At 40.0% G+C, this 24,836-nt stretch overlaps 1 protein-coding gene across 4 annotated transcripts in view; it reads right to left on the reverse strand.

Annotated features, from left to right (window-relative positions):
• Window positions 1-3,033: 3,033 nt before the first annotated feature.
• Window positions 3,034-24,836, reverse strand: part of eif4e2 (eukaryotic translation initiation factor 4E family member 2) — a 45,683-nt gene continuing 23,880 nt past the window's right edge. For all 4 annotated transcript variants that reach the window (XM_048604351.1, XM_048604350.1, XM_048604352.1 and 1 more), the window contains 4 exons: window positions 24,504-24,608; window positions 22,474-22,626; window positions 17,620-17,756; window positions 3,034-4,150 (listed from right to left, as the gene is read on the reverse strand). In XM_048604351.1, the coding sequence (XP_048460308.1) occupies window positions 4,111-4,150; window positions 17,620-17,756; window positions 22,474-22,626; window positions 24,504-24,608 (435 nt within the window). In that variant the 3' untranslated portion in view covers window positions 3,034-4,110. The remainder of the gene's footprint in view (window positions 4,151-17,619; window positions 17,757-22,473; window positions 22,627-24,503; window positions 24,609-24,836) is intronic.

The raw sequence follows: 24,836 nt of genomic DNA on the forward strand, positions 1-24,836 counted from the left end.
CTTGATCATCAGTAAAGCGTTGGAAGAGATCATAAACATTGCTATCAAGCAGCACTTACTTAGCAATAACCACAGCAATAGTAATAACTATCAAGCAGCACTTGATCACTCAGCACCACCTCATTCCAGACTTGATTCAAAAATGATCAAAAAAGCTGACTTCCAGAGGGAGATGAATGGCTTAACATCGAGGCCAAATTTAACTGGGGAAGTGGTTGACTATCTGCTGGCTGGATTTATATCTGTTGTAAAGGGAGTGGATTGTGGTTGTTGGAGATAAATCATCTCAGCTCCAGGCCATCACTGTAGGTACTCCTCACAGTAGTGTCCTAAATCCAACTACCTTCAGCTGCTTCATTAATGACCTTCCCTCCATAAGGTCAGAAGTGGCAATGTTTACTGACGATTTCATAATTTTCAGCACCATTTGTGCCTCCTCAGTCCTAATACAGGAAGACCTAGACAACATCTAGATTTGAGTTGACAAGTGCCAAGTAACATTCACAGTACACAAGTGTCAGGCAATAACTATTTCTAACAAGATACAACTTAAACATTGCCCCCGACATTCAATGGCATTACCATTGCTGAATCTCCTACTACTAACATTCTGAAGGCTGCCACTGACCAGAAACTGAACTCGACTAACTACATAAATCCTGTGGCTACAAGATCAGGTGAGAGGCTAAGAATCCTGAAGCAAATAATGCATCTGCTGACTCCCCAAAGCCTGGATGAGCACAGCTCCAATAACACTCGAATAGCTTGACATCATCCACAACCCACTTAGTAACCCACTTGATTTGGACCATATCCACATTCACTCCCTCCACCAAAACACTCAGTCGCGGCAATGTGTACCATCTGCAAGATGCACGACAGGAACTCAAAAATGCTCCATGAACAGCACCTTCCAAACCCATGGCCACAGCTATCTAGAAGAACTTAGACACTGCTTCTCAACAGGGAGGCAGAGGAAAGATTCCAGGAATGCTGCACTGAACTAGGCAACGAAAGGACACAATCTGGTGATGTAAAAGTGAAATAAAGCCGGCCCTACCTGTTCCCATATAAAAATGATTTCCAAATACAAGGTGCAGATGGAATTCAATTTCATAATTTCTGAGGTAATGCATTTTTAGCTAGAAAAGTAGCAATTACACATGGAAGGTAAGTGGGATTGATACTGTGGAAAAACAGACGGTTTGGAGGTTAATTTGCAGGACAGTAAAGGTAGAATCCAACATGGATAAGGTGCTAAAAAGAAAGAAAATCTACTATTATTTTAAACAATATTCAATGCAATTTATTCAAGCTGTTTCCTCTTAGTTTGCCAATCTTCCTAGTTATTTGGACAGTTTCTTTGAATAGCCTCCCTTCCAGAGCTGTTACAATTGGCCAAAGATTTGCTGAACTCCAGTGGGCTGTTTTTTTCTGGAATCTTGTAACTTCATTTGTCCTCTGCTTTCTCCATGCACTTCCTAACAGCTTGTGTCAAGGCATTCCGGTCAGCAGTGAGGATTTCCCATGCATTGACTCCAATCCCAGTCAACTTGAAGTCTCAGTTACAGACATCCTTGCATTGCAGATATGGATAACCTGTTGGTCTTTGTCAATAGCAAGTTTGCTATAAAGCGTGTCTTCTACCCAAGAAAATAAATCATCTCCAAAACTGTGAACTGTCACCTTGTGTAATAATCTTTTATACATTGGAGATCTAAATGCACTATATCTACTCATTCCCCTTAATTCACTCTGCTTGTTACATCCTCAAATAACCAACAAATCTGTCAAGCTCAGCTCTTTTCACAAAACCGTGGTGATTCTGCCCAATTTTATTGGAAATACCTTGCTAGTAGCTCCCTCATAATGGATTCTAGTATTTTCCTAAAGATTGCAAACTGGCCTACAGTATCCTGCCTTTTTTCTCTTTGCTTTCTTGAGTAGTGGTGTTAATTTGTGATTCTCCAACCTGCTGCGATTTTTCCATAATGTAGTGAATGTTACTGGATACTATGGTTGTAATCTTCTATTTCAGCAGGCACTTCTTCTAAAGGCCTAGGTTGCAGGACATCAGGTCCAGTGGCTTTATTAGCCTTTGTCCCATTAGTTTCCTTGTACTTTTTTTCTAGTGATAGTAATTATTTTTAAGTTCCTCCCTCCCTTTTGCCCCCTACTGATCTACTATTCTTGGAATGCATTTTGTTTTCTATGAAGACAGATTACAAATATTTGTTCAAATGTCCTTGCTCTTTAGTTGTTTACCAACGTTAAATTCTAGTCTCATCCTCCAGGCCACCAAAGCTAACTTTCACTACTCTATTTTTATATATTTGCACAAGCTTTTCTGTCTATTTTTATACTTCTTGCTAGTTTTCTCTTATACTTCAATTTCCAATTTTAGTCATCATTTTCTCATTTCTAAAATGTTCCCAAACCTTTGCAGAATTATACTGTATATCTTTCCTTTTAACTTCATACCATCCTTAACTTCCTTAGTTAACTGCAGATGCTGCACCTTTTTTCTAGAGTCTTTCTGTCTCAGTGGAACATAAGTTTGAGTGTTATAAAATACCTCCGTAAACGTCTGTTGCGGATTCTCTAATATATTACCTTTTAACCTATTTTCCCTTCTGACTGAGTCAGGGAACAGCAACAAACCAGCTTGCATCTCAGATCATATAGTGACACATAATAATCACAATGAATCAGTGTCTAGGACAATTCACCTAGCCAGTCATGAGTTATAACAAAAGTAAAATTATTTGACAACATATGACATGATTTGACACTGGGATCTTAAATGATACTTCAATATCTCTTGTGCTTCTAATTCTCCAGGTTTCACTGGGTCCTTCTAAATTTTAAAAGTTATCCCTTTGTAAAGACCAATGTGATTATCATCGTTAATATTCAATTTGCAATTTACTCATTCCAAATCTCTGTGCTATAGTAAACCAAAGGGAAAGGCCAAATTGAATACACATGAAATGCTTTCAGTAATGAAGTGCTCTTTATTTCAAAATAGCACCAAGCAGACAAATAATGTGAAGTTTTGATTCCTATTCAAACATTTACATCTTCAAATAAAAGACTGTTTACAAAGGTGTAGCATTACTCCATAAAAGCAAAAGAACAGAGGATAAATATGTTAAAAAAAAGAAAATAAATTAGAAAATCAGAGAATGAGATGAAAATGCATCAAGTCAGGTGAAACCAATAATTTATATACAGCCAGCACGCAGATTAATTGGGTGATTTTTGGATGAGGCGAGAGGAGTCTTGCCTGCCAGCTAGAGAGCCAGTGAGAGTTCAATGGTGCCTTTTTAAAAGGATATTCAGTGAATTAGGTGCCACTCATGCTCTTTACTGTACCCTAATAGGCCTTTGCCACAACAAGATATTCTGGAGGTGAAAGTTCTCTGCAAGCTGGTCAGAGACCAGTAACTATACTGTATGCTAGCACTATAGGCAGTGGTTGCTACAGATACAGCATCCATCCAGGACTTTAGTATTAGTTCTTCTCATACTACGTCCTTCCTCATGTAAGATCCCCAATCTAGCATGGACAGTCTTTGAATGAAATACACATGGCGAGTCCTCCATTTGCTGCTGTGTTAATACCAGCAATGGTGTGATGAGACCCTTAAATTGGGCACTATTTTCTCGTCATAGACTTGATCTGGGTAGAAGCAGGAAGGCAACTGTATCCCCACCCACTACCCATCCACCTGATTAAATGCCCTACCCCCAAAATACACCATAAGGAAGGACATTAAATTCTAGCCATTGTCTCCATGTTTAATACTTTACCCAGGAACACAGACATTTACAATATTCACATATTTCAAAACAGAAGTATCCAGAACATTTTAGAAATGGGAGACACGAGCACAACAGAATCAACAACTTAAAAAATAAAAATCTGATTAGGTCAGAACAACTAATATGACCAATGACAGAGTAACTCTTTCCTGAAATAAAGACGTCCTGATTGGGATTGACACTGAACATCAGCCCGTTCCAATTTTGTTTTAAAAAAACTTGGTGTTCCTCCAGAATGAAGCAGGATATAGCTTCCGACTAAACAAATGGACTGCAACGAAGATTTCATAAGGTGATTTTCGTATTTCGAAAGCTTGAATTGTCTCTGTGAAAGAAGATTAGAGAATTTTTTTTTTATATATTCAACAACATACTCTGAAATCACACTTCTGTATGAAATTTCAGTCACAGGTGTAAACTACCAACAGTTACAAACATCAAGGCATTTATTATACATGGAGTTTTTATTCCATGTAAAAAGAAAACCATTTCAATTTTCAGACTTGTTTAGAATTTCATTTGCTTGCCAAATGCTTTGCTCATCATTTCCAGAACATATCAGTATTATTCAACTAATTTTATTTCACTAATAGAAAAAAATACAATTAACGTAGAATCATAGAGTCATATAGCACAGAAAAATGCCCTTGCCTGCGTTTGATCCATAACCCTCTAAACCTTTCTGATCTAATTACCTGACCAAATACCTTTAAAATGTTGTAACTGTACTCACCTTTACCACTTCCTCTGGCAGTTCATCCCATATATGTACTACCCTATGTGAAAAAGTTCCCCTCAAGTCCCTTTTTAATCTTCCCCCTCTCACATTAAACTTTGATTTATGCCTGCTGGATGGTGGACAATCAGGTGATGAGTTACTCACAGAAGAATTCCTTATGTGGTGTTAGCCCACAGTACTTACTTACATTGCTGGTTCTGTTCAGTTTCTAACCACCAGGAAATTGATGTGGAGGTGACAGGGTTGGACTGGGGGAGATAAAGTGAGAAGTCACATGACAGTCGATGATATTGTTGAATTCACAATATTGATAGCCTGGTCAAAGTCAGAAGTAACATGACACCAGGTTATAGTCCAACAGGTTTATTTGAAATCATAAGCCTTCAGAGCATAGCCTCTTAAGTGACACACTTCACCTGATGAAGGGGCTACATTCCAAAAGCTTGTGATTTCAAATAAACCTGTTGGACTATAACCTGGTGTCATGTTACTTCTGACTTTGACCAGGCTATCAATATTGTGAATTCAACAATATCATCGACTGTCAAGGAGAGATGGTTGGATTTGCTCTTGTTTGAGATGGTCACTGCCCTGGCACTTGTGTGGTATAATGTTTCTTGGTACTTATCGGCATATGCCCCACTGTCATCTAGGCCCTGCTGCAAATAGGCCTGCTTCAGTACCCAAGTAGTCACAAATGACTCTGAATGTTGTGCAATTACCACTAGACAATCATGTTCAGAGGTTGTGACTGAGAGAAGGTTGTTAATGAAGCAACTGAGGGCAGTTGCACCAAGTGAGGAACTATCCTGAGGAACTCCTGCACTGATGTCTTGGACCTGAGCTGACTGACCTCCAACTACCAGCACCACCTTCCTTTCTGCCTAGTTGGACTTCAACCAGTAAGAGTTTTCCCCGATTCCCACTGACTTACGTTTTGCAAGGGCTCATTGAGGCCGCACGCAGTCAAGTTTACAGTGATGTCAAGGGCTGACACTCACCTCACTTTTGGAATTCAGATTTTTTTGTTCATGTTTATACCAATGTCAAATCAAGTGGTCTTGGCAGAACCTAAACTGAGGATCAGTAAGCAGGTTATTCCAGAGTTAGTATCACATGGTAGCACAGTCGATCATTTTGCTGATGATTGTGAGTAGACTGATGAGGAAGTAGTTGGTTGAGTTGGATTAACCCTGATTTTCACAGTCACAATGTACCTGGCAAATTTTTATATTACCGGTTTGGTGCCAGTGTTGCAGTTGTGCTTGAACAGGAGTACGGCTAATTCTGGAACCCAATTCTTCAGTACTATCGCCCAAATGCTGTCAGGAACCATAGCCACTATATTACCCAACACTTTTAGCTATTTCTTAATATGATGTGGAGTGATCTAAATTGGCTGAAGATGGGATTTGTAATGCTGGGGACCTCAGGAGGAGGCCTTGATGGATCATCCACTCAGTATTTCTGGTTGAAGGTAGATGCAAACGCTTCAGTCTTGCCTTTTGCACTGAGGTGTTGGACTCCTTTTTTGAAAATGGGGATATTTGTAGAGCCTGCCCCTCTAGTTAGTCATTAAATTGTCCACCACCATTCACGACTGGATGTGACAGCACTACAACTTAGATCTGATCTGTAGGTTGTGGGGATCATTTAGTTCTGTCTACTGTATGTTGCTTCTGCTGTTTGGCATGCAAATAGTCATGTATTACAGCATCACAGGTTGATAACTCACTTTTAAGTATGCCTAGTCCTATGCCTAGTATGCAGCGTTCCCTCTAATTTCCATCAGGTTGTGTGGGCCTCCAGGGTCCATGCATGACGATGACTTCTGATAACAGAAGTCAATACCATGATCGCCATGCCAATGCTGATCATTGCACAAAACCTTGGAGCAGTTACAAATATCCTTCTGAACTCTATATTGGACCAGATTGATGGTGATGATAATGGGGAAAACACAAGGTTACATATTGTGGTTGAATACAATTCTGCAGATGGTGGCCGATAGTATCTCATGGATGCTCAGTTTTGAGTTGCTCGATCTGTTTCAAATCTACATATTCAGCACAGTGGTAGTTATACACAATCCATGATATCTGCAACATGAAGACAGGAATTAAGTTTCCCACAAGAACTGTGTGCTAGTCGTTTCTACTAATACTACATTCATTTATGGCAGATGCATTGCTGAAGAAAAGATCATAGGTTTTTCTCTCTTGCTGCTCTCTTCACCAGCTGCCACAAACCCCAGTACAGCAGCTATATTCTTTTTAAGGAATCAGCCAGTTTGATCAATTGTGGTGCTACTGGTTAAGGGACATTAAAGACACCATGCTTGCTCAGTCCTTTTTCCAACTGGTGTCCAGCAAGAAGGAGAAATGATTCATTAGCTGAGGGTAGTGGTTGGGGTGAAATGGTAATCAGCAGGAGACTTCCTTGCTCATGTTTGATCTGATTCCATGAAACTTCGAGTCTGCAGTCAATGTGAGGACTCCCAGGGTGACTCTTTCACAACTGTATTCCACTGTGCCTTCACCTCCAGTGGATGTATCCTGCCAGTAGGACAAGACATCCCAAGGGATGGTGATGGTATTGTCTAGTCAGTCATTTGTCACGTCAGTAAGACATCAGTGAGTATGGCTATGCTAGGCTGTTTCTACCACCTTTTTCTGGTTGAACAATGAGATGGTGCTGCCAGAAACAAAGAAAAAAAATGAGGTTAAGATTACACCCTAGTACTTTGCTCGGTGTGCCATTGTATGGTTTATCCAAAACCACAGTGAGGAAAATTCAAAGTAGAGATATGAGCCCATAATCTTTTACATTTGAGTGACAAACCTTGTACAATTATATGTGGTGGATAAAAAGAATTCTGATATATTGCTAACATGCTGGAATGGTAAATGCTAGTACAAACAGAACTTTTTTTTCCTTTTTGTTTTCAAATGATTGCAATAGTTTTGAGGGCTAAAATTGCAAAATGCAGCAATTCTGTTCTCCAACTTTGACTGGATCAAAGAAAGGGATATATTCTAATAACTGCAGAACTTTGTTTAAAAATTGAACATGAACTAATTATGCCCAAACAAACACACTAATACAGCTAATTAATCCAATAAGTAACAAATCAGAATTAATAGCTTAATCTCAATTTCAATGGATACTAGGGTAATGCTGGAAGAAGGACTGCAATTAGAAATTCAAATAAAATTAATTTAGTGTACATTCACTCTATACTTAAATTTAACCTCTAGTGAATTATATAGTAAGGGCATTGTATTTCCACATAGAGCAACTTAAATAAGTTACATGAACCCACAAGATTTAGTGATCAGATATGCTCTTTAAGTGATTCTAGGACAGACTCACTTCAGATATTTATATTGGAAAATCAGATAACACTACACAATAGTTTACGATTTAAAGAAAACTTTACAGCAATCTTTTAAAGTAAGACCTGACGACTGATACACCGTTAAATTTACAGAGCTTAATTGTTAATGATTCCATTATGCTCCACATAGCATCAGTAAATTACCTATCCAATTGGGAAATATTTCAGGTACAACTACTCGAGGCAGAACACAATGCTCCACATCTTGCTTCCATCCTCAGTTAGGTTTCCTCTTGCTATTGGCACCAAAGGTGGTGGTTTAGTTGACAGTGAAGAAGATTACCCAAGATTACAAAGGGATCTTGATCACTTGGGCCAATAGGCTGAAGAATGGCAGATGTAGTTTAATTTGGATAAATGCGAGGTATTTCATTTTGGTAAATTGAGCAAGGGCAGGACTTAAACAGTTAATGTTGGGAACAAAAACAAAGTTGCTAGAAGAGCTGAGCAGGTCTGGCAGCATCTGTGAAGGAAAAAACAGAGTTAACGTTTTGGGTCCAGTGACCCTTCCTCAGAACTGATGGTGGCTGGGAAAATGGCAGTTTATAGGCAGACGAAGTGGAGGGGGATGGGGTAAGGAGTAAACGATAGGATAGAGCCTAAAGAGAGAGAACGGCAGTTGGACAGACAAAGAGTTGATAACGATCAGGCTGGGAGGGTGAAGAGTTGTTAATATTAGTGACTAATAACAGGTAGTGTGTAATGGCAGGCTATGTGGTAACAAGGCCTGGTGTGTAGGGTAGGGGGCTGGGACATGGGAGTTTAGGCCCTAAAATTATTGAACTCAATTAGTTGAGTTAATTAATTTAACTTAATTAATGTTGGGCCCTGGGTAGTGTTGCCGAACAGAAAGACCTAGGGGTTCAGATAATTAGCCCTTTGAAAGTTATGTTGCAGGTAGGCAGGGTGGTTGAGATGGCATTTAGCATGTTTGCCTTCATTGCTAAGACCATTGAGTGTTTTGATTTCATTTCATTTAATACTGTCACATGTATCGAGGTACAGTGAAAAGTGTTGTCTTATATACTTTACAAGCAGATCATACTATTCAAGTGCATCAGGGTAACAGAGTGCAGGATACAGCTGCTGAGATGGTGCAGAGAGAGATTAACATTAAATTAAAAGAGGTCCATTCAAAAGTCTGATAAAAGCGGGGAAGAAGCTCTTCTTGTATCTGTTCATATGTGTAAACAAATTTTAATATCTCCTGCCTGATAAAAGAGAGTACAATCCTGAGTGGAGAGGGTCTTTCATTATGTTTGTTGCTTTCCTAATGCAGAGGGAAGTATAGATGAAGACAATGGATGCAAGGCTGGATTGCGTGATGGACCAGGCTGTGTTCACAACTCTCTGTAGTTTCTTTTGGTCTTGGGAAGAGCGATTGCCATACCACACTGTGATGCATCCAGATAGGATGCCTTCTGTGGTGCATCTATAAAAATTTGTAAATGTCTTTATGGATGTGCTGAATTTACTTATCCTCTTGAAAAAGTAGAGGCATTGTCGTGCTTTCTTGACTGTTGTGTCAACGTGGGTGGACCAGAACAGATTATTGGCAAGCATCCCAGGAACTTGATGCTCTCAACCATCTCCACCTCAGCACCACTGATGCAGATAAGGACATGCCCTCTACTCGACCTCCTGAAGTCAATGACCAGCTCCTTCATTTTGCTGACGTTGATAGAGAGATTGCTGTCTTCACAGCTGTTAAATACTGTCTCTCTCTCATTGGCGAGGCCACTTTTGGAACATGTGTCCAGTTCTGGTCACCCTGCTATAGGAAGGTTACTATTAACTGGAGAGAGTTCAGAAAAGATCTACCAGGATGTTGCAGGACCTGAGGGACATAGATAAGATGAATAGTAAAAGGTCTTTTCCCTACAACGGGGGAGTTCAAAATTAGGGGGCATACCTTTGTGGTGAGAAGAGAAAAATTTAAAAGGGATCTGAGGGGCAACCTTTTTGCACAGTGGGTGGTTCGTATGTGGAGTTAAATGCCAGAGGAAGTGGTGGATGCAGGTACAGTTACAACATTTAAAAAGACATTTGGACAGGTACACAAATAGGAAAGATTTAGTGGGAAATGGGCCAAACACAGGCAAGTGGGGCTAGTTTAGTTGGCATGGACGAATTGGATCGAAGGGTCTGTTTCTGTGCTGTACGACTCTACCAGTCTTATTGCTTTTGTTCTGCTGCAAGAATCTCAACACTATCAAGTAACACAGTTGTACTGTGTCAGAATAAGGAGCTTCATTTTCATTTGAGAAAGAAAGGATGGTTCACATGGTTCCGAGAGGATGGTCCTCTCGGAAGGAGCGATCACAGTATGGTTGAATTTAAAATACAGATGGAACGTGAGAAGGTTAAATCCAGTACCTATGTCCTATGCTTAAACAAAGGAGGCTATAAAGGATTGAGGGAGGAGTTAGCTAAGGTAGAATGGGAGCAAGAACTTTATGGTGGGTCAATTGAGGAACAGTGGAGGACTTTCAAAACGATTTTTCACAGTGCTCAGCAGAAGTATATTCCAGTGACAAGGAAGAACTGTAGGAAAAGACAGCGCCAGCCATGGATGTCTAAGGAAATAAAGGAAAGTATCAGATTGAAAAAAAACACATACGAAAAAGCAAAGAGTAGTGGGAAAATAGTAGACTGGGAAATCTTTAAAGGCCAACAGAAACCCACAAAAAAAGTTATAAAGAAAAGTAAGATAGATTATGAGAGTAAACTAGCTCAGAATATAAAAACAGACAGCAAAAGTTTCTATAAATATGTAAATCGTAAAAGAGTGGCAAAGGTAAACATTGGTCCTTTAGAGGATGAGAAAGCCAATTTAATAACTGGGAATGAGGAAATAGCTGAGACATTAAACAGTTATTCCGTGTCGGTCTTCACAGTGGAAGACACAAATAACATGCCGAAAACTAATGGCAAGAAGGTTATAGCAGGTGAGGACCTAGAAACTATCATTATCAATAAGGCGGCAGTGCTGGGCAAGCTAATGGGGCTAAAGGTAGACATGTGCCCTGGCCCTGATGAAATGCATCCCAGGGTACTAAAAAGAGGTGATGGGGGAAATAGCAATTATTTACCAAAATTCACTGGACTCTGGGGTGGTTCCTGCAGACTGGAAAACAGCCAATGTGACGCCACTGTTTAAAAAAGGAAGTAGACAAAAAACAGGTAACTATAGGCCAGTTAGCTTAACTTCAGTAGTGGGGAAAATGCTTGAACCTATCATTAAGGAAGAAATAGCAAGACATCTGGATACAAATTGTCCCGTTGGAAACACCCAGCATGGGTTCATGAAGGGTAGGTCATGGTTAACTAATTTGGTGGAATTCTTTGAGGACATTACTTGCATGGTGGACAATGGGGAACCTGTGGATGTGGTGTATCTGGATTTCCAGAAGGGCATTTCACAAGGTGCCACACCAAAGGCTGCTACATAAGATAAAGTTGCACGGTATTACAGGTAATGTATGGGCATGGATAGAGGATTGGTTGACCAGTAGAAAGCAAAGAGTAGGGGTAAATGGGTGTTTTTCTGGTTGGCGGTCAGTGGCTAGTGGTGTGCCTCAGGGATCAGTGTTGGGACCTCAATTGTTTACAATTTACATAGATGATTTGGTGTTGGGGACTAAGTGTGGTGTGTCAAAATTTGCAGATGACACTAAGGTGAGTAGTAGAGCAAAGTGTGCAGAAGACACAAAGTCTGCAGAGGCATATAGATAATCTAAGTGAGTGGGCAAAGGTCTGGCAGATGGAGTACAATGTTGATAAGTGTGAGGTCATCCATTTTGGTAGGAATAACAGCAAAATGGACTATGTTTTAAATGGTTAAAAAACTGCAGCACGCTGCTGTGCAGAGGGACTTGGGTGTCCTTGTGCATGAAGCGCTGAAGGTGGGATTGCAGGTGCGGCAGGTGATTAAAAAGGCAAATGGAATTTTGTCTGCCATTGCTCGAGGGATGGAGTTTAAAAACAGGGAGGCTATGCTGCAGCTGTATAGGGTCCTGGTGAGACCACACCTGGAGTACTGTGTGCAGTTTTGGTCTCCTTACTTGAGAAGAGATGTATTAGCACTGGAGGGGGTGCAGAGGAGATTCACTCGGTTGATTCCAGAGTTGAGAGGGTTGGATTATGAGGAGAGACTGAGTAGACTGGGATTATACTCATTGGAATTCAGAAGAATGAGGGGAGATCTTATAGAAACATATAAAGATTATGAAGGTAATAGATAAAGTGGAGGCAGGGAGGTTGTTTCCGCTAGCAGGTGAAACTAGGACTAGAGGGCATCACCTCAAAATAAAGGGAAGCAGATGTAGGACTGAGGTCAGGAGGAACTTCTTCACCCAAAGGCTTGTGAATCTGTGGAATTCCCTGCCCAGTGAAGCGGTTGAAGCTACCTCGCTGAATGTTTTTAAGGCAAGGCTAGAAAAATTTTTGAACAGTAAAAGGAATTAAGGGTTATGGTGAGTGGGCGGTTAAGTGGAGCTGAGTCTCAAAAAGATCAGCCATGATCTTATTAAATGGTGGGGCAGGCTCGAGGGGCCAGATGGCCTATTCCTGCTCCTAGTTCTTATGTTCTTATGTTATTTATTCACTGCTTGTTTTTGGTGTTCTTATAAAATAAAATTTGCAATTCTAAAAATACAATGAAATGCAACTGTTTCATGTTTCTTATTACTTATTTCTTTATTATCCAAGATAAATGCTGGCAAATGGGACTATATTAATTTAGTATGTCTGGTTAGCATGGACGAGTTGGACCGAAGGGTCTGTTTCCACGCTGAACAGCTCTATGACTCTACAACCTCTAGTTTAATTATGTCCTATGAATTTCAGATAGAATCAAAGCACTGAATCACAAATGGTTGTAGCATAGGAGGCCATTCTGCCAGTCAAGTTCATGCTGGTCCCCACAATAAAAATCCAACTCGTCCTACTTTCCTGCCTTTTCCCCATAGTTTTGCATTTATTTAGGTTTCATGATTTTATCTAATTCCATTTTGAAAGGGAAGACAGAATGTGCCTCAACAAACCTTTCAGTCAATGCTTTCTCGACCACGACTGCTCATTCAGTAAGAAAGCTTTTCCTCATGTACTCATCGGTGCTTTTGTCAATCAATTAAACCCATGAGTTCCACCTCATGACCCTTTCACAAATTTAAAAGAAAAACCTATCTACTCTGACCTCTCATGATCTTGAACAATTCTATCCAATCATCTCCCAACCTTCCCTGCTATTAAGGAGAAAAAGATCAGCTCCAGTAATCTAAGTACGTTAACAGAATTCCTTCATCCTTGGAAACAGTCATAAAAAAAATCTTTCTGCATTCATGGTCTTGTTACTGAGAATGCTTGCTGCACCAAAAATAAGCAAAGTTATCAATCACTACTCTTCCTGTTAAATTTTTAAATACAGATTACCAGTCAGCAGGCTTTGTGAATCTATTCCATTATATTAATTTCATTACTTGCATTCTCCAGAACTGCCTCTTGCCATACATTTGTTTTCCCTAGCAGAAGTTAACCTAATGACTCTATTCTCATATTGCTAAATGTTCTTAAAATGCCCTTAAAATGAAATACAAGTTTTCCATTTTTCTTCTAAAGCTCACGATTTATAGGTTTCTTTTTAAATTGTACTGCTTTGATAAACTAGATTTATTTTAACCAGGGCACTCTAACTCAACACTTTATAAAAGAATAAGGGTTATTTTGAGTATTGGCTATAGAAATATTCCTGCCATTAAAGGATCAAATACCTTTGAAATGATAGGAAATGACAATTGAACAGCATTTACATATTGCTTAAAAGATGCCTAGAGCTCTGAATCTAGTCCCACAGAGCTCCTTCTCAGGGATTTCTTTACTTAATCAGTCCAACAGAAAAGAGCTCTCTTTGCACAGCCACAGTTATCGATGGAGCCATCAGAATTAAAGACAATATGGCAACAAGGACATAACACAGGTTAAAATTACAAACTGATCATGGACAAAAATACTTTGCTCTCTCCTCTTGAAATGATTAGTCTTTCAAGCACAAATAGTTCCACAGCACTGGTTAGCCTCTATCATTACACACAAGCGCTGTGGTTCAAGTCAGGACATCAAGTATTGGTAGACCATCAGATTCTAGGGAGAAGAATTATTTGAGCCAAGTCAATGTGACCACATCCTCACAGGAGTCTAGACAATGATCAACAGGAATCCGAGCTGACTTTCCGTTCCTAATTCATATAGCCAAATTTGATTGGAGATTCCAGAATAATCTAAGGGAGAATGTAAGAAAAATGGAGGACAGAGGACATGCGGTCAGGTTCGGAAGTTGTGGAATTCAAGTTTGAGTCAAAGGATAGAGGGAGATTTGAATTTCTGGAACAAAAGTCCAAAAAGAGACATATTCAAGATTAAGAAGCAGACCCTTCAGGGTAGCAATCTTTGGGATTGCTTGAGAACCAGAGAGTGCAGACTGAGCTCAGGTTCAGATAACTAATTGACAAAATACAAGGCAGGCTTTAATGCTTTCCCTCCTGGCTTGGCTGCAGCTGTTGTGGCAGGTTGCCCAACCCCAAAACAACAAAAGGTTGCTGAGGCCATTTTTCATGTTTGAAAGTTGAGACCAGTGTCTCCACAGAACAAACCACGACATTCCTCTACATGATTCTACCCATGTTCTTTTATTAGTGCAACCTTTCTAAGCTAATTAATTAATTGACAGGCCATTTGATGTTACTGAACAATAATACTGGAGATTAATGCAGAGATCAGTGAAGCGGTCATTAATATTCAACTGAAACAGTGCTACATTCCGACTATAAAACAGTGTATCTTGCTACAATCTGAAGTCCCCACTTGCTTCAAGAATACCACCATCATCTCGGTACCAAAGAAAACACATGCAACATGCCTCAATGACTACCGCCCGGTGGCTCTGACCTCCATAATTATGAAGTGCTTTGAGAGGGTAATCGTGGCTCACATCAAGTCTAGCCTCTCAGTCTGTCTCGATCCCTTGCAATTTGCTTACCGGCACAACAGGTCCATGACAGATGTCATTTCCCTAGCCCTACACTCATCCCTGGAACACCTGGATGATAAGGATATCTACATAGGGCTACAACTTATAAATTACAGCTCCACCTTCAACACAATAATCCCAATCAAAATCATCTTCAGACCAAAGCCCTCTGCAATTGGATCATCGACTTCTTGACCTACAGACCACAATCAGTGAAGACAGGCAACAGCACCTCCTCATGAAGATCCTTACTATCGAGGCCTGGATGTGTACTCAACCCCCTACTTTACTTCTTGTGCACTCATGACTGTGTGGCCAAATTTTCACCTGAACTCCATCTACAAGTTCACTGATGACACCACCATTATAGGCTGGATATCAAACAATGACGAGACAGAATATAGGAAAAAGGGAGAATGCTTGGTGACATGGTGCAAAGATAGCAGTCTCTCCCTCAATGTCAGCAAAACTAAAGAGCTGATCAACTTCAGGAAGCAAGGAGAAGGATATGCCCCTACCTACATCAGTGGAGGTGAGGTGGAGATGGTTGAGAGCGTCAAGTTGCTAGGAGTGACGATCACCTACAATCTATCCTTGACCATCCATTTTGATGCAACGATCAAGAAGGCACAACCACACTTCTTCCTCAGGAGGCTAAGGAAATTCAGCATTTCCATAAGGACCCTCACCAACTTTTACAGATACACCATAGAAAGCATTCTATCTGGATGCATCACGGTTTGGTATGGCAACTACTCTGCCCAGGACCGTAAGAAACTACAGGAAGCTATCCAAACTATCACGCAAGCCAAATTTCCATCCATTGACTCCATCTGCACTCCTTGTTGCTGCTGAAACGCAGCCAAAGACCCCTGGCATCCTGGTACTAATCTCTTCCAACCTCTTTCCTCAGGTAGAAGATGCAAAAGCTTAAACACACGTACGAACATGTTCAAGAAGAACTTCTTCCCTGTTATCAGACTTCCGAACAGACCTCTCAAATTTCAAATCTAATGTTGATCTTGCTTTTTGTACACATTCTTTGCAGTCATAACTTTGTATTCCTTACTCTGTTCAATCACCCTATGACCTTTATGTCTTTGTATGTTATGATCTGCTTGTACTGCACACTAAGCAAAACTTTTTATTCTATGTAGGTACATGTGACAAAAACAAATCAAGTCAAATATCTTCAAGCTTGGTATTAACCATACAGTTGATTAGCCATTGACCCAACATAAATTCAGATAAATTCTACTCGATTAAGCATTTCATGAAATCTCATCTGTAGCTCTTTGCTTAACCTTTTCATTACTAGGTGTTTCACAGCAAGTCGAATTGATTGGAAATGGAGAAATAAAGTATAAATTACTAAACATAACTGTTTTCAGTGCGAGTGAGTAGCACCATCACTGATAGAACCAGCTGAATCCTAAAGTGCATATCTGCTAAACTAGGCCTGCTGCAGGAGGCAAAAGAACCAACAAGAGTGAAAACCAATTTTAATGCACCCTCACCTATTTACTTGCATCAAATGCATAATCCATGGTAGTATTGGAAGTTACACTGCACAGTCCTAGTGGAGAAGGCAGCCCATCTTCACAGTGAGGATAACTTTCATCATGTTTGTAGCAATACCGTAAGGCTAAACAGGGCGGATTAAGCATAGGTCTAGTAATTAAAACCTGGGCAACCATGAAATGGTATGGACCATCAGCTGAAACATTATAATTAATCACTATCTGTAACTTCATGGCTCAGAATAACCCTTATCAATCATAACTGCCAATCCATGGATCAACCCTTGTTCAATCAGGAGGGGTAAAGTATGAAAGAGCAGCACTAGGCACACCCAAAAATGAGATACCAATCTAGTAAACCAACAGCACAAAATTTCATGCGTTAAATAGGGGACATTGCATGCAACAGAGCTATGTGATTCTGCAACCTACGGATTAGATTGGAGTTCTGTAGCCCTGCCACATCCAGTCAGGAATAATGATAGGAAGTTAAACACACAACAGGAGAGATAAGTTCCACAAATACTCCATCCACGTCAGTGCCTAAAGAAGCATTTACAACCATCTTCAGCCAGATGTACGACGTGGATGATCTATCTTGGTCTCCTCCTGAGGTCCCCAGCATCACAGACAGACAGTGGCCAGTCTTCAAGTCAATTCGATTCATTTCATGCAAAATCAAGAAACAGCTTAAAGATTTTTCTTTCTAATCTTAGTTCAGAAGAAATGTCCTTTTCTGCTGCTAGCTTAAATGTTATGTGCAACCTCAATGAACAGCAATCTTTGCAGCCTGAAAATAATGATAATGCATTTTTCAAACCAATAATTTCAAGTGAATTACAAGACAAGGAAATAAAAAAAAGATAATTACTTCAGATTGATTCAGAAAGTATAGTGAATTTTAGGAAAAGGTCATATTAATGTCAACTCCTCCCATTTTACTATCACAGGTTCGGTGCCACTGATAAGTGCTTGATACTATGTCTGTGTCACTTGCACTAATCAAGTGACTTGAGGGAATGCAATACCGACTTACTTTAATACTTTTAGTTCACTACCCAATATAGATATTTTAGGCTAAACTATTCTGCTAGCTCCTCATTGCACTCACTTGATACTGTCGGTGTGTGTCTTGTATTCCATGATAGTATTAGGTGGTAAGTTCAGGACACGTCGTAATGTGTCTCGTATGCGAGCAGTAGTAGCTTGGTCACTGGCTGTTTTATTCCATATTGAGATAATGTCTTCCTAGTAACAAAGAAAAAGTGAAATGTGCGATCAGTTCCAGAGGATCACATACTACTAAAAGATTTGTCAAAAATAGTCCTGCTACTCATTCCAAAAAAAATTTTGGATTTATGCAGGACGTTTAATGCAGTAAAACATTTTAAGAGTCATCACAGAAGCCCTTAAAAAACGTCAGAAATATGAGATAGGACAAGTGACTAACAGCTTGATTAAATAGGTTTTAAAGGAGCATGTTAAAGGGGAAGAGAGAGGCAGACAGCTTTAAGGCATGGAATTCACAGAATTGTTACAATACAGAAGGAGGCTTATTTAGCCTATCACGTCTGCACTGGTTCTGAGCATTGTGACTTAGTGCAAATATCCTGCCTTTTCCCTGAAAAATCAGAGCATTGTTTCTATTTAAATAATCATTAAATTCCCCCTTGAATGCCTCAATTGAACATACTTGAACCACGTTTCCAGGCACTGCATGGCAGGCCCAAACTATTGCTTCTTTTATTAAACACTTTAAAATATCTTCCATCTGGTTCTCAATCATTTTATGAGCAAGAACAATTTCTCCCTATCTACTCTGTCCAGACTCTTCATGATGTTGAACATTTCTATCAGATCTCCTTTTAGCCTTCTCTCTAAAGGAAAACAAGCCCAACTTCTGAACTCTAACCTCATAAATGAAGTTTCTGATACCTGGAACTATTTCGGTCAACCCCTTCTGCACTCTCTCATACACTTACTTCCTACCTAAAGTGTAGCACCCAGAACAGTACACATTACTCCAGCTTGTATAGTGTCCCATACAAGTTCAGCATAAATCCCCTGTGCCGATTAACAAAGCCTAGAAAACTTTATGCTTTATTAACTGATCTCTGTACATGTCCTTTCTACCTTTGACGAATTATGCACACGTACACCAAGGTCTCTCTGTTCCTGTACACCCTTTAGAATAGCACCCTTTATGCTATCTGTATACAACGTTTGCACCAATATGTACTGTTTACTCCAAGCTGGAAATTAGTAAAAAACAGACATTCCTAACCCTTACCAGAAATCAGCTCCCTCACCAATGCCTAAAAATTCTTACTTTCCCTGTATTAGTCTAGAAATTGCCATTTTTCAAGGTTACAGTTCCTAAAAGCAACTGCTCAACAACCAATCAACTCATGATTTTGCTGTGATGTCACCACTGTTACATTTCTCTACTGCTGAATTACATGAGATGCTCCATCCTTGTCTGCCACTGTTACTGAAGTTCTTTCAGAGCTTAGGGTCAAGGTGCTGAAAGCATGACCACTAAACGTGAAGGATAATAAAAATTGGGGATGTACTAGAGACTCGAATTTGGAGGACAGCATAAATCTTTGAGGATTCTCAATCTTTTTAACAAAAGAAGGGGGTAAGAGGCAGTGTGAACTAATTGGAAAGGGAAAGGAGTGCCAGAATTAATTGATGTGAAAAGAGTGTCAAGTTAAAATAGAAAGGGGATTAGAGGAAAAGTGCTGAATGAAGTAGCACAGAATGGACGTTGGAAGAAAAAAAAAGTCCCTTAAATAATCAGGATTTGGGTTAAATATCTCCCAATATTAAAAAAAACTTAAAAATTAACTAAAATGTAGCCACTCAAGTAGTTAGGGTGGTAAAGAAGGCATATGGCATGCTTGCCTTTATTGGTCATGGAATTGAAAAGAAGAGTCAGGATGTCATGTTGCAGCTTTATAAGACTTTGGTTAGGCCATGTTTAGAGTATTGTATTCAATTCTAGTTGCCACATTATAGGAAGGATGTAGAGGCTTTGGAAAGGGTGCATAAGAGATTTACCAGGATGCTGCCTGGATTAGAGGGTATGAGCTTTAAGCAGAGGCTAGAAAAACTCGGCTTGATTTCTCTTGAGCTGCACAGGTTGATGGGACACTTGCTAGAAGTCTATAAAATTATGAGATGCGTAGATAAGATTGATGTTCAGAATCTTTTTCCGAGAACTGAAATGTCAAATACAAGGGGGCACGCATTTAAGGTTATGGACGAAAGTTCAAAGGAGACATGAGGGGCAAGTTTTTCTTTTACACAGAGTAGGAGGATTCTGGAAAGCACTGCCAGGAATGGTGGTGGAGGCAGACAGAATAGGGGCATTTAAGAGAATTTTAAATAAGTACATGAATATGCAAGGAATGGAGCGATATGGACCAACGGCAGGCAGAAGGGATTAGTTTCATTTGGCGTCATGTTCAGCACAACATTGTGGGCCAAAGGGCCCGTTCCTGTGCGGTACAATTCCATGTTGTATGTATACTTTCAGTACATGTTCAACAGTTATATAATCACAGAATGGTTACAGCACAGAGGCCATCATTTCATCCCCATATTACCACATCCTGGTCTTCTCCCTATAGCTGTGCACTTTCCTCCTTTCTCGATAATCCCTCTACACGTCCCCACTACACTGTCAAGCAGTGCATTCCAGGTTGCAACCATTTGCTGTGCCAAGAAGATTTTTATCACATATTCATTGCTTCTTTCACCAATTACTTTTAATCTACGCTTTCCTTTTCATAATGAATTCACTAGTAGGAACCATTTTTCCCTACCTATTCTGTCCAGGCCCTTCTTGATTTTGAAGATCTCCATCAAAACTCTTCCCAGTCTTTTCTCAAGAAGAACAATCCCAGTTGCTCAAATTTATATAAATTAATTCAGTCTTCCCTCAAACCTTTTTTGGGAATCACTCCCAAACCCTTTATAATACCCTAACATCTTTCTTAATTGTGGCACCCAGAACTACACACTTGCTCCATTGAGGGTACACCAATATTCTTTGCCCATTGAGACCGTACCGGTAAAAATATACCATTACCTACACTAGTCCCACTTTCCTGCACTAAGTCCACAGCCGTAAATGTTATGACATTTTAAATGGTCTTTTTTAAAGGTGGTGAAGTTTCCCACCTCAACTACCGTCTCAGGCAGTGCATTCCAGTTCCTCACCACCCGCTAGTGAAAAAGCTTTTCCACAAAACCCCTTTCACCTTAAAATTATGCCCCTATGTTATCTGTCCTTTAACTAAGGGAAACAGCTGCTTTCTTTTCACACTGTCCCTCAATCTACTACACCTCTATCAGGTCCCCCCCACAACCTTCTCTGCTCAAAGGAAAACAACCTGAGCTTATCCAGTCACCCTGCATAGCTGAATTGTTCCATTCCATGCAACATTCTGAGGTGAATCTCCTTTGGACCGTCTCCAGTGCAATAACATCCTTCCTTTGGTGTGGTGACCAGGACTGCACAAAGTGTTCCAGCTGCAGCCTAATCAAAGTCCTGTTCACCTCCAATATGACCTCTCTGCTCTTATGCCATGACTGATAAAGGCAAACATCCTGTATGCACTCGTAACTACCCTATTAACCTGACCAGCGACCTTCGGGTTGCTTGTCCACAGATCCCTAAGATTCTTCTTTTCCTTTGGCTTCCTAGTGTCCTGCCATTCATCGAGTACTCCCTTGACTTGTTCCTTTTTCCAAAGTGCATTAGCTCACACTTATCAGGGTTAAATTCCATCTGCCACTGATCTCACCATCTGACCAATCCGGGTATATCCTTCACATCTTCCTTCTCTGTCAATCACCAACCTTTGTGCCATCCACAAATTTACTTATCAATGCCCCTCTTTATTCTCATCCACATCATTTATGAATATCACAAACAATAAGAGACCCCTGTGGCATGCTACTGCATAGCAGGCTCCAGTCGCACAAACAACCTTCTACCACCACCCTCTGTCTCTCGTCACTAAACCAATTGCAGATCCAACTTGCCAAGTTACCCTGGATCCCATCTGTGAAATCCTTCATACACACCTGGACTTTCTGCACCTCAGCACGCTGCCCTCAAGGCAGCTGAGTGGGGTAGAGACTGTCACACATCTCTTTTGCAAAGGAAGTCTGGAGAAAGATGCGGTGGTTTATGCGGAGGTTCATCCCGAGCAGCTCCATGACACAGGACTCTGTTCCCCAGGACACACACTGAGACAAACATCAACTGCGCCTGGAGGACCATCAACTCAGTGAAAGACATTCTCTGGTCTGCCTGAAACTTGCTGAGCAAGGAGTTGGCCCCAACCGAGTGATGCAGACTGGCACATTCCGAGGTCCAGGCTACATGCTGTGGGATGCATTAAAGCTTGGGGCATCTGCCACCAAGGCACAGTGGGGCAAAACCACTGTCTAAGGTATTTCTGCCAAAGTGAAATGGGGATCTATTCAGTTATAGGAACCCCGCCCCTGCCCCAGTGCCTCAAATACATGTACATATAGTCTTGTACAATTTAGAAATGCCTTTGTGTTGTTTGTTGGATACAGTCAAACTCCAATGTTTGTTTGTTTCTTCATATGCTGCTACATAGAACTGAACTGCTTCAGTGACTGTGTATGTATACAAAGATGTTTTAAGAATAAAGTGTATTTTTGAAATTTAAAAGAAGTAATTTTAATGCTTTTGATCCTCAGTCAGGATATCCTGCTTGCCGCAATAGAATATTACTTGTCACCATTTATCAAATACAAGTTTTAATTCTCTAAATTGGCTCATAAACATTTCTTGCAACATAAGCGTTTTCAAACATTATGTTTGGTGTATAGAACGGCATTCAAAAAAAAAATTTAGGCAATTAACATTATGCTACAGTTCATTCAAAATTCCCAGCAGCAAACAAATTGAATGGTATACCTGAAATCGAACTGAAACAACAGCTCCACATATCTCCTCACCAACCATGAACTGCTCACCCAGCATTGCCAAAATCAAGTTCTCCCAGCAACGTGATGCTAGTCCTTTCCGCAAACGGATTATCCACTTTCCACCATTCTTATTAGCTTCGTCCTGGAAAAGATTAAAAGAACCTTAAGCAAAGGTTCAAAAAAAGCAGACCTAGGAACTGTCTATCCCGGATTGGAGTAGTGCTATATTTTGGTATTCAGCAATAAACAATGTTCCATTCTAGTCAGGCTTCCTGAGTTATTAAAAACAGCCATGCTTGTTATGGAGTAATTGCCGATGATGAATACACCTATTTATAAGAAATATCGCTGTCTATTTTAATTAATATGTCAGCTCATTTATTTTAAATAGGTTAGTAGCTTTTGTTAATGGTATTGAGTTGGAGCAATTTTAATCCCTATCATTCAGGTCAGATTACAAAAATAGTTCTCTAGTTACATATGAATTTGAAATTATCCAATATCTGTTGTGTAGACGAAATCAAACTGACTGAATTTCAAGTCAGCCAAATTTTGTTCTTCGCCCTGGAGTTGAGAGGTAAGCCTATGTATTTGTTTTGCTTGTGAAAACTCATGACTCAGCTACTTCATGTTTAATTTTTAAAATTGTAATAGTTCTTCTCATTCCTACATAATGCCTAATTTCAATGGAGCAAACACTGACCATGAATAAAGGCCGTCAATACTGTGAATGGACTGCAAAAATCACTAATCCTGTAAGTTTTAACAGCATGTTTTAAACAAAGGCAAAGTAATGTTGCAATTATTTACATTTTGAAGTGTGTTATCTTTCCAAATGATATTTAAGAGACTAAACTAAACTACGGATCTGAGGAAGGGTCACCAGAAATGAAATGTTAACTCTGATTTTTTTCTTTGCACACGCTGCCAGACCTGTTGAGTTTTTCCAGCAACTTCTGTAAACTACATTTTAACTCAGTATTAGTTCAGTTTCAATTCTTTCAACCCATCGTGGGTCTGCTCATTTTTTTACATTCCGTCTACTTTATTTTTGTTTACTAATCAACCTGTTCAGTAACGTTATTACAAATGTTTGGAACAGGTGGGACTTGAACTCAGGACAACCAGCTCAGAGATATGGCCTCCAACAGAGCCCCATGGATCTACTTTTTTTTTTTAAAGCAACCTGTTTATATTTGTTATGACAAAATTCTAGGTTGGACTTGAACCTAGGCCTCTTAGCTCAGAGGCAGGGACACTACCACTGCACCACAAGGCCCCTCTTCTGAGTATGCTTTAGAATTTTTATTTAACCAATTTTTCAAATCAGCCTGTTCAGTGATGTTATTACTGCCACTACCTATGCACCACAACAGCCCCTAGGGTATGCTTTAGAAAGGGCTCGAGTGACGAGTTCCAGCTGAGCAAACACCACAAGGAATTAATTAGTGATTCCCATGGAGCTTGTGGAGGTGATCATATTGTCCACCTACGAAATTCCTTGTCATTGGCCAGAAAGTCTGTGGGGTCCTTGTGTAGCTGATGAGCCTGATCCTAGTGCTGCATCTCCTACCATACATTTGGCAGGTGTTTCCAGGTAGAAGAATTGGTCCTTGGTCTTGAGATCACTGGCACTCCTTTCTCTAGTCCCTTTTTCATATTGCCTCTTACCGATGATGTTCTCAAAGAATTGTGTTTCTTCATACAGGAGGTTCCCCCAAGTCTGCTTCTTCTGAATGATCACGCATTGACATCAATATTGCATTTCTTAAAGGAAGCCTTCAGGGAGTCTTTGAAAGGCTTCCATAGTCTTTCTCTCATTTGTATGCTTTCCTTGAGCTGGGCAAAGAAGGCTTGCTTTGGCAGCTGAGACTCAGGTATCCTAAGCACTTTCTTTTTATAGATACATTCAAAAGTAAGTTATAATCAAAAAACATGATTTCATTTGTGAACATCACAGGACGATACATGTAGCCAATGATATTAATTCAATCATACACTATCAAGATAGCTGCTCACCTCCCACATCGGCTTAATGCCATCCTTGAACAGGTGAAAGTCACTATGCCCTGTGAGATCACCAGGTCGAACTAAATGGCTATAAAACCTCCAGAACTGTTCAACCTGAAAAGAAAAATAAACAGAAAAATGTAATTCTCATACTGTTGCAGTAAATAGTTACAACATCCTAAACGTTTGTAAGTACTGTTTGTCAATTCCAGTTCTGTCTCAGTCACAAAGAACAAAAGAGGACTAATTTAAGACTGAGATGAGGAGGAATTTCTTCTTCAGGGTGGAAAGTCTTTGGTACTCATTGCCAGAGAGCTGTGAGGGCAGAATCCTTGTGTATAT

Source organism: Rhincodon typus, chromosome 13, assembly GCF_021869965.1.
Source record: "Rhincodon typus isolate 14 chromosome 13, sRhiTyp1.1, whole genome shotgun sequence".
Taxonomy (NCBI): domain Eukaryota; kingdom Metazoa; phylum Chordata; class Chondrichthyes; order Orectolobiformes; family Rhincodontidae; genus Rhincodon; species Rhincodon typus.